The 14,134-nt window shown below is 47.1% G+C and overlaps 1 protein-coding gene across 6 annotated transcripts in view; it reads right to left on the reverse strand.

Moving 5' to 3' along the window:
* The window catches only part of MCC (MCC regulator of WNT signaling pathway), a 430,355-nt gene that overhangs the window by 5,042 nt on the left and 411,179 nt on the right, over positions 1-14,134 (reverse strand). For all 6 annotated transcript variants that reach the window (XM_057737620.1, XM_057737622.1, XM_057737624.1 and 3 more), the window contains one exon: positions 13,619-13,719. In XM_057737620.1, coding sequence (XP_057593603.1) covers positions 13,619-13,719 — 101 coding nt within the window. The remainder of the gene's footprint in view (positions 1-13,618; positions 13,720-14,134) is intronic.

Raw genomic sequence — 14,134 nt, forward strand, 5'->3', positions numbered from 1 at the left:
TGAACCCATCCCTTGACTAAGCAACTTCTAGGAATTTTTCTTATAGAAACAGTATGAATGTAGGTTCCTAAAGATAGATGAGATTACAGTTGGATTCACTTCAGCACTGGTTTTAACAGCTAACAATGGGAAACAACCAGAGGCTGGTTAAGTAACTCAAGGTCTACTATTGGTTCTATTGAAATGCTCTGCATTGTTAATAAAAAATGCAGATGGACATGCACTGGCATGGAAGGGTATCTGATATATTGTCAAGAGAAAAGGGTGAGTTTTATTGGATGTCTTGTTTGCAAAAACAATGACAAATGTGTGAATAGTTGACACACTGTAATGACTGACTAGAAGGCTAAACACTCAACAGTGCTGAACTCCCGGAAGGGAAATGACGGAACGCTTTCATTTTCTATTTTACTCATTTCGAGTTGCTTGATATGTTTATAATTTTGGATGTTTTGTAAAGTGTGTGCGGAGTCTCAGTTGTGCTTCCTATAGCAAGGAGGGGAGGACTCTCAGATGCTCAGTGGTTCAGCCCTGGTTCTCCCTTCCCGGTTTTTCAAATCTCTGATCTTTTATATTTCTCCCTCCAGCTACTGTAAGTACAGTGCCAGCTTCCCAGGATCATTAATGAAGGAAGGAATTGCAACACAAGAAATCCAGGCCTGCTTTTGTGAGTGAGGATGTTGGGGGAAAGATCTTTTTAATTGTACATAACACCCAGTGACTTCCTCCCACCAGCCTAAGGAGAAGCAGCCCCTGCAGAACCTTCCAGCTAGTGCCTCCTGTCTACTGAGGTTACTCCTGGGTCCTAGCAGCCACCAGCAAATCCCCTCAGATCTGGCTGCATTTCTCACCGGAACCCAAGAGTGGCACTCTTTCCTGCCCTTAAGTGAGAATGGTGTCTTGGGAGGGTGGCCCCTCCTCCCAACCCATCCCCTCAGCCCTGCGGGCAGCTCTCTGTCACCGGAGGGAAAGCTGGGAGAAAGTGCAAGATTTTTCCCCTCTTCCTCAGGTTAAAAAGAATAGGGAAGGGTTATTTGTTTCACATTTTGTTACTGTTTCAATTCTTTTATCTTTTATTCTAAAGTTGATTAATAGTGCAAAGGAAAAGAAGATTATAAAGAGAATTTAAAATCTAACATGAATTCAAATTCACAGCATAAAACTGCCTGGAGCAATACCGCTGCCCCACCGGCTAATTAAATCCACATCCCTGCCCCAGCCCCAAAGGGGGAGTGTGGAAAGCCCAGCTCCCACAAAACAAAGAGCCCAGACCCCTGGGGACTGGAGGGAACCTTCCTGCCCTGGCAGGCTCCGATGGAGGAGAGAACCCCTGAGGGCAAGAGAAGCCCTCACAGACCCTGTCCATCCCTGGGCTAGGGGTGGGAAGCTACCTCTGGGAGCTGAGAACTCTCTCCAGAACACCTGAGGCCTCAGGAAGGGAGGTGGGAGTGAATTGCTGTCCAGATGCTAGCTAGGGTAGAACCATGATGCTGATTTATTTAAAGCTATAAAGACAGGCTACACCTCAAACCTGAAATGTGAGTTACTTTGTACCTGTTTTTGTTTGAGTGAGGCAGATACCTGCAGTAAGAGTCATGCCTCTGGTGTTGCTTGTCTGGACTGAAACACTAAACCCCTGCATGGTAGCAGCTCTAGAGCTGCCTCTCACATGCAGCCGCTAGTGTCAGGAGGCCACTTGGGCACTTGCAACAGCCAGTCTGAACGGAGATGTGCTGTAAGTGTACAGTACACACTGGAATTTGAAGACTTAATGTGAAAAAACAGAGAGTAAAAGTATCCTAACTAAAAAAATACGGAATATATGTTGAAACGATACTTTAGATACATTTGGCTAAATATGTTAATTTCCTAGTTTTTAACAGTTTTTAATGTAGCTACTAGAAAACATAGCTATACACATGGCTTGCCTTTGTGGCTCATGTGATGTTTAGTAGTGGACAGTGCTGCTCTAGAGCATGTGTTTATAGTAACAGTACCAGGGGTATCCCTGGATTCTGATTCAGTAGGTTTGGGTTGAGACCTAGGAAGTATACTTTCAAGAAGTACTCTAGGTGATCAAAACAGCATGGTATTGGCATAAAAAAGAGACACATGATCAATACAACAGAATAGAGAGCTCAGAAATAAATCTACACTTACCTGGTCAATTAATTTATAACAAAGGAGCCAAGAATATATATAAATATAATGGGGAAAGGACAGTTTCTTCAATATATGGTCTTGGGAGAACTGGACAGCTACATGCAAGAGAATGAAACTGGATCACTGTCTTATACCATATACAAAAATTAACTCAAAATGGATTAAAGACCTAGTAAGTCCTGAAGCCATCAAACTCCTAGGAGAGAACACAGGCAGTAAGCTCCTTGACATCGATCTTGGTGGTGATTTTTTAAATCTGACACCGAAAGCAAAGGCAACAAAAGCAAAAATAAAGACATGGGACAACACTGAACTAAAATTCTGCACAGCAAAGGAAACCAACAGAATGAAAGAGCAACCTACTGAATGGGAGAAAATGTTTACAAATCATGTGTCCAGTAAGGGGTTAGTACCCAAAATACATGAAGAATCTATACAACTCAATAGCAAAGAAAACAACCTGATTAAAAAATGAGCAGAAAGAGAAAATTAAAAGAAAAAAAAAAGGAAGAAAAAGAGCAGAAGATCTAAATAGACATTTTTGCAAAGAAGACATCAGATGCCTAACAGGCATATGGAAAGATGCTCAACGTCACTAATCAGGAATGCAAATCACAACCACAATGAGATATACTTGTCAGAATGATTATAAAAAAGACAAGAAATAACAAATGTTGGTAAGGATGCAGAGAAAAGGGGAACCCTGTGTACTGTTTGTGGAAATGTAAACTGGTATAGCCACTATGGAAAACAGAATGGAAGTTCCTCAAAAAATTAAAAATAAAACTAACAGATGATCCAGCAATTCCACTACTGGGTATTTATCCAAAGCAAATGAAATCACCACCTGAAAAGATATCTGCACCCCCATGTTCACTGCAGCACTATTTACAATAGCCAAGATATGAAAACAACCTAAGTGCCCATCAACAGATAAATGGATAAAGAGTGATATATATACACACAATGGAATATTATTCAGCCATAAAAAAGTAAAATTCTGCCATTTGCAACAAGGATGGACCTTGAGGACATTGTGCCAAGTGAAATAAGACAAATACTGTATGATCTCACTTGTATATGGAATCTAAAAAACCAAAAAGAAAGCTCATAGATACACAGAACAGATTGGTGGCTGCCAGAGGTGGGGTTGAGGGTGGGCGAAATGGGTGAAAGGGGTTAAAAGGTACAAACTTCCAGTTATAAAATAAGTCCTGAGGACATAGTGTACAGCATGGTGACTGTACTTAATATTACTGTATTGCGTATTTGAAAGTTGCCAAGATAGAAGATCTTAAAAGTTATTCGAAGTAAAATTTTTTTGGTAACTATTTGTGGTGACAAATCTTAACGAGACTGATTGTGGTGATCATTTTGCAATATATACAAATACTGAATCATCACACTGCACCAGAAGCTAATATAATGTTATGTGTCTGTTATAGTGCAATAAAAAAGAATGCCTCAGGTGACTCTGATTATTGTACAAATTTGGGAAACTATGGTAAGGCAGCAGTGCTATTTACCTGGGTCTACAGATGAGCCTCATGTGGCCTTGAACTCTGAATTTTTAAGCAAAATTACATGCAAGGTTCTACTTTTGTGAAGACCACAGCTTTCTTGAGATTTTCAAAAGATGACTTGAAAAACACCGAGAACCATAAACCTGCTAATCCAAGTCACTTTGGAACCGCAACCATTCTCCTGTTCCTTCTAGTTTCTAATTCAAATCTGTTTGGCTTTCAGTTAAGAAAGAATTTATATATGGTTTTTCTAGGTAATAAGACTAAAAGGAGCACTTTCATAGGCTCCACGCAAATGAGAAAGTACAAATTAAACACTACATGTTCCACTTGCCCCCTCCATGGTAATGTGTACACACAGTGTTCTCTGGAATGCCCAGAACTGTGTAATTCCTTCCTTGCTTTTTCACACTCAGTAGTATAGGCCCTCACGAATATGCACCTGTAGCAGCAGGAAGACAATGCTGTTGGCTCCTACAGTTACCACTCCCCCCACCCCCCCATGTGGATTTCACTTACAGGTCTTCCCACTCCCCCCACCCCGGGGCAAAAGGTTATTTTTGGTTACAAAAGGTCCTCTGAATCTTACTCTAGAGACACAGCCAGAGATGCTTTTTATCTAACGGAAGCATAACTGTCCGCAGTGGCGTGTACACAGGAGATGTGAGAGGCAGACTTGGGGTGGGAGTTTGCAGGTGATGAGAAAAACCAGGCGGGCAGCCTGAGCAGGGGACGGCCTCGCAGGCGTCTGCGGTGATGCTGTCAGTGTGCCCTGGAGTTTGGAAGCAGGGTTCTTGGGGCCATCAGGAAGGAGGCTGCATTCTTCCTCAAGTAAAAAGGTCAGCTGCAGTGCTCTCATCACCAAGTCCAAATGAGGAGACAAGACGAGAGCCGGGGCTTGATGAGGTGGGGAGTGGCTATACCAGCCAGGAAACCTTCCAGAGGAGCTGTAATCAGACCGAACTGCAGGGAGTCGCAGCCACGGGGCCTGGAAGTTCTTAGTAATTGCTCATTAGTACCTGGAATTAGTCATGGAGGGAACTGCCTGCATATGTGGTTCCTTTTCCTCACCTTCCATTTACTTGTTAACCCCCAACCAGGCTTCTGTCTCCACTGAAACTGCTCGTGAGGTCACTGATGATCTGGGTGTTGCCACTTGTGAAGAGCCCTCTCTGTCCTGATATTACTTGCTGGCACTTCTCTTCCCTGAGCGCCTGGATTGCATCCCACTCCCCAGCCGTTCCCTTCATCTTCTGCCCTGGCTCCTCACTCTCTACTCCACCTCTACATGTGGGGAGTGCTTAGGACTTGGGCCTGGACCCTGTTTTATATCCCACCCTTTCTTTACTCGATTCTCTCCATTCCCATTTATTTTCCTAAAAGCTACCTACATGCTAAAAAATTCTAAACCTTCAGGTCTTTCCTCGGATCTCTGGACTTCTCTATTTGACATCTCTACTTAACGGGCATCTTCAATTCAGCATGTCCAAAGCAGAACTTCTGAGATGGTCTCCCCATCCACGCTTCCTCCCTTGTCAGCAGCTGGCAAGACCATTTGCCCAGTTGCCAACACCAGTCTTGAGTCAGCCTTGACCCTCCCTTTTCCTTGTCCTCCACGTCCACTCAGCAGCAACCCCCACCTACCAGATGGGTGCCATTCCTGCCACCACCACCCAGGTCCAAGCTGCCATCACTTCTCACCTGGACAACCACAGGAGCCTTCTAATTGGTTTCTCTGCTTCACCTTTGTTTTCAGAGAGTGGCCAGAGGAATTTTTTAATATGACAAATCAGATCATATTATTGCCCCACATTAGGAATAAAGACCATGGCCTGTCTTTGACTATAAGGCCCTGCTTGACCCAGTTTTTGGTATCTCCTTCCCCCTTGCATGCTGGAATCTTAACCATTCTTAGCACACACCAAGCTTTTTCCCAGGACAGAACCCCGTAGACTCAATCCCCTTTGCTTGGGATGAACTTCCTCCACTCGGCTACTTTTCCTCCTCCTCATCTCAGCTTAAATGTCACCTCAGAGAAGCCCACCCTGACCACCTGTCTAAACAAATGTCCCAGAGTTATGACATCCCAGCACCTTGTCATTTCCCCATTATTCACTGCAATCTGTTTTTTTGAAGAAAAAAAAAAAATCACAGTGACTATGACCCTATTTATTTCTTTCATGGTAGCCATTACAGTCCATAACTACTCATCCTTTAGAAAATCCAGCCAGCAGTAACAGCTCTAAGTCCTTTGCAAGGATGAAGTTATTTCTCACCACAAGCCTTGGAGCCTATAATAATAACTGTTATTATTCTAGTTTTCTAGATGAGACACTTGAGGTGCAGTGAAGAGACTTGCCAGTTATGCCTGTGGAGCTGGGATGCACACAGGGGTCTGTCTGCAAGCCTGCTCTTCAGCATCTCGCTGAAGTAAGCTGACTCATAAAGAGCAGGCAGTGGAGTGGAAGACAGCTCTCTGGTGAAGAGCCCAGGCCTGTGGAACCAAGGAGGGGGTGTCCCAGACAATGATGCTCTGCAGGTGCTGTGCTGTGGAGAGTCTGCCAGGAGTAGCAGTGAGATGGCGGCCCAGACCTCCCTATGACCATGCTTCTTGCTCATCTGCACACCGCTACCTTGCCCACACTACAGGGTGCTTGGATGTTCTCCATCACTCTGCCTTTATGAGATCCAGGGGAAGGCCTTCTCTCTGAGCTTTTGGAATATGGGGGGGGGGGAGTGACAGAAATATAAAGAAATCTCAGTTACCCAAGCGATGCCCACCTCAATCCCCAGGATGAGCACTGGTCTGTCCCTGTGCCATGGGAGGTGGCAATACAGCTCAGCCATTTATTTACATGGTAATGAACTCATAGGCGCACTCTGTATTCCATTAACGTCCTGCAGACCCCTGTGCATTTATGGAATTCTAAGCACAACTTCCATTGCCTGATTGCTATTATAAATCATCCACATAGGAAGAATCAGCAAGTGCAAGTTTAATAAAACAGCACCTTTAAAAATAGTGGTCCTACTAATAAAATAGTGCAGATTCTGATGCTTGTTTGCTCAGTGGGGGCTCCCTCTTTAAAAGGACTCCAACCAGTTCCCTCTTCATTTCAATTTGCTACGTGTACAGCTCAAAAACAGTATTAATCCACAGCTGCTGAAATAGGGCTCAACCGGTGCCATCTTTTCTTTCATGGTCAGTTGTTCTTTCCTACAAGCCTGGATGCTGGGAAGATATTTTTGGAACTCAGACATGGATTTGAACTCAAGGAGTCTTGCTGTGGTTTGTTCTAAGGCCCTCTGACAACCACATGCTCTGCAGGCACCGATGGGTGAGAAGTGGTCTGTACCATCAGGGGTGCAGAGAAGAGGTGACCCAGGAAGCTTCAGGAAGATGAGTGTCCTGCGAGAGGGGATGAGAAGGCAGGGTCCCCAGGTTGAGAGAGACACGGCGGGGTGGGAGTGGGGATAGAGCAAAGGGCATGCTCTCGGAAAGATGAACTGCCCAGGTGAATCTGGACCACAGAACGTTTGAAATATGGGCTAGGAAGTTAAGTTAGGGACTGACAGATCATCTTGAAGGCCAAGCCGCTGAAGGTGTATCTGCAGAGCCACAGGAAGTGTGTTTTCAGGTATTTTGGGAGGCAGAACAAAGATGAGACTAATGGTAGAATGACCCATTGGGATGCTACTCTGAGTTGTAAGGGGTTGAGGACTAAACTCAGGAGAAGGCAATGCAAATGGCATGGCATGGATAAGATTTTAAGGAATAAAAACCAATACAGTCTGCTGACAAGAGGCAGAGATAGGAGACTTCTAAGTTATCATCCTGGGTCACTAGGAGAGTCTACTTTTTTAATACAAATAGGAATTCTGAAGAAGAGGCCAATTTCAAAGGGCAGGAGGAAATAAGATTATGATTTCTGTTTTGGACATGCTGTGTTTTAAGGCTATAGCCTGATATTAGGGGGAGATGTCCAGTGGGCTGAGATCATTTAGGGACTACTTAGAAGGAACACAGTTATCAGAGTTGAAGCCATGATCTCTGCCCCCTGAGGGATTCTCCTGCAGGGAGCAGAGGGTGAAGCAGGGGAAGGAGAGGCAGGCACGTAAGAAGCAGAGCAATGATGTGTTCTCTGACAGAATGAAATTCAGGGCACACAGGAACCAAATACATAAATAAATACATTTTATATACAGGGAAGTGGCACCTGATGTGAGTGCTTGGGACGAAGGGTTCGGTGGTGTGAGGGCAGAGGTGGCAGCAGGAGTGAAGTCCCAGAGGCACAGAGAGAGCGGGTGGTTGGTGTGGCTCGGTGGGAGGGGGCATGTGATAAGGTGAGGGTGGAGAAGCACACTTGCTAAGGAGCTTGGACACAGACAGCTGGAGTCACTGGAAGGTCTCGGGTAATGAGGTGTGGGAAGCAGAATTCTGAACAGCCTCCGAGATTTTGGCCCCTTAGTATATACACACGTTCCAGTTATTCAATCAAAGACTCAACTAGGTGCTGCTGTGAGGGAATTTTGCAGATGTAATTCAGGCCTCAAACAGTTGATCTTAAGATGATTCTGGATAAACAAGGTCCTACTGTGTAGCACAGGGAACTATGTTCAATATCCTGTGATAAACCATAATGGAAAAGAATATGAGAAAGAAGGTATATATCTATGTATGACTGAGTCACTCTGCTGTACAGCAGTAATTAACATTGTAATTCAACCATACTTTAATAAAAAAAAAAAAAAAGAAAGAAAAGATTCTGGGTAGACCTGGCCAAAATAGGTGAGCCCTTAAAAAGGACTGGGTTCTTCCTGGAAAGAGATCTGAAGCAGGAAAGGGGTTTGAGAGGGAGGTGCTTGCTGTGTTGAGGACTGGGGAGTCTGTACAGAAGGCGTTCTAGAGGCCGCTAGGAGCTGGGAGTTACCCCTGGCCAAGAGCCAGCAAGAAGATGGGATGGCAGCCCTACAACCCCAAGGAGCTAACTTCTGCCAACAGGCTGAACGAGCCTGGAAGCGGATTCTCCCCAAGAGCCTCCAGATGAGCACAGGGCCTTGGATGACACCTTGACTGCAGCCTTGTAAGACCCTAAGCAGAGAGGCCAGTCATGCTGTGCCCAGACTACTGACCCACGGAAACGGTGAGCTAATGAATAGGCATTGTTTTAAGCTGCAAAGCTGGTGGTAATTTGTTACCCACCAAAGGAACACTAGTGTGAGGGTAACCATCAGATCTGCATCTTGTAAAGTTACTCTGTGACCTGGAGAGACGCCCCCTCTTACGGGGTCATCCTCAGTGCACACAGATGTGCTCTGGGACCTCCTCCTTAGAAAGAGTTCCTCCATAGCTCTCTCTCTGCACAGCAACCTTCTCCCACCAGCTGTCTTCGCTTCTTGCCTTTCCCCTTCTTAACCCACCCCAATTTGAAGTGGTCGCTTCCTTGCTTTGAAACATTTTCTTTTCTTGGTTTCTGTGTCACCTCTGCGGCTAGATATGTCATGTGGACTCCCTTCCATTCAGAGTAATTCACCCAGCGGTGGAGGCCCACGGGCCCGGGGTGAAGGGGAGTTCTCACTCCGTCTCTTTGAACTCTGAGAAGCCGCCTTGTATGTCTCCCTGATGGGCCAGCTCCCCCCTCCCGACACAGGCACACCCGGGTCCTGCAGATCTGGTCTCCTGTGACCACCCTCACCAGACGGGGCCCGCCTGCCCCCGATGTCCCTTACAGGGGTTGATGCACAGCCCTCTCCCAGCAGCAGCAGCAGCTCGCCCGTTACTCATCAGAGACATAAAAGGAAGTCTAAGTGCCCCTTCTCTGCTGATGAGTTGGGCGCATCCTGTCCTGGACAGGGCGGCTGCTGCCATTAGTTGACTGCCTCCATTTAGCATTTTGCAGAACCATCTGGCACGTGCAGACACAGGTGGCAGCTGCCAGTTCCCCGAAGGGCTCTGCAGAGCCCCTGGCAGGCCTGCGACTACATGAGCACAGCCTCCTGCAGGGCCAGGGTGGCCGACGTCTGCGGTGCCTGGGTGGGAGCTGGAGCCGGTCCTGCCCTGTTTGGGGGCCCAGTGACAGGGGGTGTGGAGTCATCTGAGGTGGTGCCACGTGCTGCTGCTCCCCACGTCACAGCCCTTTCCTAACTCCTGCCTGTCCCCCAGCACTGAGGGGCACAGCATCCTTACCTTTTAATGACCTGGGGTCTGTGCGTCTGAGGAAGTCCACCCCCACCGCCAGCAGTTCGTGTGCCCCTCAGCCTGCGGTGGACAGGGGTGCGGCTGTGTACCGGGAGCACAGGCGTTCCCGTTCACCCAGGCCATGCACACTACAGGGGGTCCAGGGGTAGGTGAGCCCACACGAGCGGGCTCAGCTCACACTCACCTGTAAGCAAATCTCTGCCTGCACAGGGGGCTCCAGCAGAGAAGCGGGGTGGAGGGGCGCATGCTTGCCTCGCTGTGTGACCTTGGGAAACCGCTCGGCCTTGCTGTGCCAGCCTCCCCCTCCCCCTGCCTCTGCCCACATCACATGGAGAACACCACCTGCTCCTCACTGCCTCCTAAGCGTGTCAGAGATGAAACCGTCTGCTCCTCTCAGCTGGGCTCGGGTCCCGAAGGCAGGCTACACGAATACCACATAAGTACAAAGATGACTCATTCCTGAAAATTCTCTCTCCTGAACTGCATTTTTATAGTTTACTTCTTTGGTGGAAAGGCTGTGCAGTTAAATTTTACTAGGACCACGAGCAAGAGGGGGATCTGGGATGGAGAAGGCTTTCACAGCACACAGCCTACGAGACGACAGCAAAGACAAGGTGCCCTGATAAGAAAACTCCTCATGTGCAAGACTGGAAACCTGGTCGTCCAGATGGAGGTTTATGGCAATCCCAGAGCCAGGAAACCACCATCAACGTTCATGGAAGTGGAGGGAATGAAATCAGACCAGATGGGAGGTAGGTGGTAAATGTGTGATTGCATGGAGGCCTGGTGTTGTTCCACACAGAAGGCTGGGAGCAGACACACCGAGAGAGCAGGGTTGGGGAACAGGGGCCCGACGGAGGCTGCAGCCTGGCTAGGTGTTGGAGAGACTAGGCTGAGACAGGGCAGGGACCTAGGACTAGAGACTGGAGTGTCACAGGGCACCTTCCTAGGGGCTCTCCTCCAGAAAAGACCACGCCTAGCCTCTGCCCCATCCCCCTCTCCACACCTGCTCTTTTCAGTCTGGTTCCCCTGGCCCACAGCTTTGGTGTTTGGAACCATCCTTTTCCAAGGAAGGAATATGTCTGAAAATTCTGGGAAGATTCCCTCAACTGACTCAACCACTACTAGCTCAGCGATGATTTAATACCTTCAAAGAACGTGGTAGTTTCCATTTGATTTTTTGAAAATAAAAACATCCCCAAACCTCAGCCCTTAGGTGTCTGTATTATATACCCTCATGAAATGACGATTCCAGTTTCTAAGCTATATTTACAGTATAATTATGTTACTTTCCTTTTGCCTGTAGCCCTGTGGGTTCTTTCTTGGCTCCATATATCTGGGGCTTGATTAGAAATCCATGCTAAGCAACTTAAGGCTGGCTATTGGAAATCCATTGTGACTGACAGGACAAATGAAATCTCTTTATGTTTAGTCAGCAGAACCTGCGTCCTGCTTGTGCCAGCGAAGGCCTCTGAGGTTCGGGAAACTTGAAAAACGCAGGGGCTTAGCTTACAGATACAATATCCAAATGGCTCCCTGTTGGAAGCAGGAGGTTGTTTGCATCCTGAGTTTCTGGCACAATCTCGTCATTAGGACTAGCTGAGGGCATTTTCCATACAGCGTCTCTCTTCCTGCCTCAAGCAAAGAGATTACCATTTAACCACATGGCCAGAGGCGCTGGCAGTGTAAAAACTGAGCTATTACAACTTGGAAGGAAAGACAAAAAGTGGCAGTGAGTAAATCAGGAGGGTGGTGAGGTTCCCCACAAGGCAGCCTTCCATCCACTCTCAGCCTGGAGGCTACACTGTACGATAAACAGCTCCGGCTGGACCAAGGCAGCAGCCTGAGCACACTGCAGGCTTCCCCTCCTTCCCCAAATCCCCAGAAACAATGGCAAATGTATTTTTAAAAAGATCCTCAAGCACGATGGAAGCTAAGGAGTGCTCTTTGTCTGCCAGAAACCATGAGCAGTCGTAGGAAAGGAAAGGCAGATTTTTATTCTTCTTGAAAAAGGAAACCTCAACTCAAAATGCACATAGAAGAAAGCTGCTACAAAAGGAAGAAGGGGATTCAGAGGTGCTTCAGCGAGCGGTACTGGCTGTCAGACCTGGAGGGGACCAGACACTTGGGTCAGATACGTGGCCTGGAGACCCGTCGGCAGCGGGGATGAATAGGAAGCCCAGAAGGTGAGCTTGTGAGCCAAAGCCAAGAAAGAGTCACACAACTCAGCTCTCAAAACTCACATGTGAGGAAACAGTAGGCAAAATAACATTTTAGAATAAGTATAATAAGTATCCTCAGAGAGAGGCAAGAAGATATCATATCATTACACAAAATATGATAGATTTCATCACCAAAATAAACTCAACACATCAGCCAAACACCATGATGGCTCTAGTGAAGGAATAAATTAGTGAGCTGGAAAGTGGAGCTGAAGGACCTCCCCAGAACCGCTCTCTCCAATAGGACTGCCATAGCCACACAAGCTGCTGAGCGCTGGAAATATTGGCTGGTTTGAATCTGAGATGTGCTGTAATTGTAAATTTACTAAATTTACAGATTTTGAAAATTTAGTAAAAAAAAATTTAGAAAAATAAGGTACCTCATTAATATCTTTTAAAAATATCAATTTACACTTTGAAATGATATTTTGGATGCATTGAATAAAATAAGTTGTTAAAATGGACTGTACTGTTTTTTTTACTTTTTAAATGTGGCTCCTAGAACGTTTAGGACATTAGGTATGGTTTGCATTACCTCTCTAGTGGACAGCTCTGCTCTAGAACAGAGTGCAGAAGGGTCGTGAGAGTATGAAAAGTTAGGAGATGGAAGACAGATGTAGAGAGAAAGAGAAGAGGGGAAAAAAACAACCACAATAGGGAGAATGTCCCGCAGTGAATAAACAATGAGGCTGTCTGATAGGAAAGAGACAGAGATGCAGAGGGAGGCATTCTCAGTGAAGCTGGAAACAAGATAAAGATGCCTGTTTTTTTTTTTTTTCCTTCAGTCAACTTCATTATCTTTATATTTGAGGAATATAATATACGTATAAAGCAGCCAAAGAAACTGTTAAAAATTCCTGGACTTCCCTGGTGGCACAGTGGTTGAGAATCCACTTGCCAGTGCAGGGGACACGGGTTGGATCTCTGGTCCGGGAAGATCCCACATGCCGCCGAGCAACTAAGCCTGTGCCACAACTACTGAGCCCATGTGCCGCAACTACTGAAGCTCATGTGCCTAGAGCCGGTGCCCTGCAACAAGAGAAGCCCGTGTACTGCAAGGAAGAGAAGCTCCTGTTTGCTGCAACTAGAGAAAGCGCATGCTCAGCAACCAAGACCCAACACAGCCAATAAATACATAATAAAATTTTTAAAAATTCCCTAAAGATCCAACAAAATACTTACAATAGTCTATCCCAGTGATACCAAAAGATGCCTGTTTTGATCGTCACCATTTAACACAGTCCTGAGGTTCTAGCCAATGCCACACCACAACATAAAAGCCAAGAAAGAGAACTTTTCTTTCTGCAGGTGAAATGACTGTATGTATTCTCCCTGTCACTCCCCTTTCTGGCCTCTAGGCCTGGGCAAAAGAAAGCCGTATGGGTGCCTCCTCCTTCCCAGGCAGCCTGTAATGCTCCAAGAGGAGCGGATGTCAGCAGCCGGGAGAACTCAGAACCCAGCCGTCCCTCCTGGACCAAACGGCGCATCTGGGCTGAGGGCTGGGCGCTTACCGACGGATGGCGTTGGCGAACTCCGCGGCCAGCTCGCTGTCGCTGCACGCCGTCCTCAGTTCAGCCAGAGACAGAGCTGGGGAGGCAGCATCGGCACACTCCTGAGGATGCAAACACAGCCGGGTCAGGCCTGGAGCTAAGCCAAGGGTGCCCGGCGGCAGACGCGGGAGGGGACCTGGGCCGTGGTGGCAGCTCCGCCCTGGGTACCCTTGGCATCCGCAGGAGCACTCACGGGGAGCCGGGCACTGGACTGAGCCCTCCACACACATGCTCTCTTATCTCATCATCGTGATGACCCTCTGAGGCAGATACAGCCATTATCCCCTCTTTGCCAAGGAGAAAACTAAGGCACAGAGACATCCCACTGCCCCAGGTCACCAGCCAGGGCACGGTGGGACCAGGATGCCAACCCAGGTCAGTGCTCTTCACCACTGGGTTAAGCCTCTCGTAACTCATAAAAGACAAGAGGGAAATACATGTGAGTATCCTTGTGGTGTCTCTCCCCCCACCCCAATC

Source organism: Hippopotamus amphibius, chromosome 1, assembly GCF_030028045.1.
Source record: "Hippopotamus amphibius kiboko isolate mHipAmp2 chromosome 1, mHipAmp2.hap2, whole genome shotgun sequence".
NCBI classification, from domain to species: Eukaryota; Metazoa; Chordata; class Mammalia; order Artiodactyla; family Hippopotamidae; genus Hippopotamus; species Hippopotamus amphibius.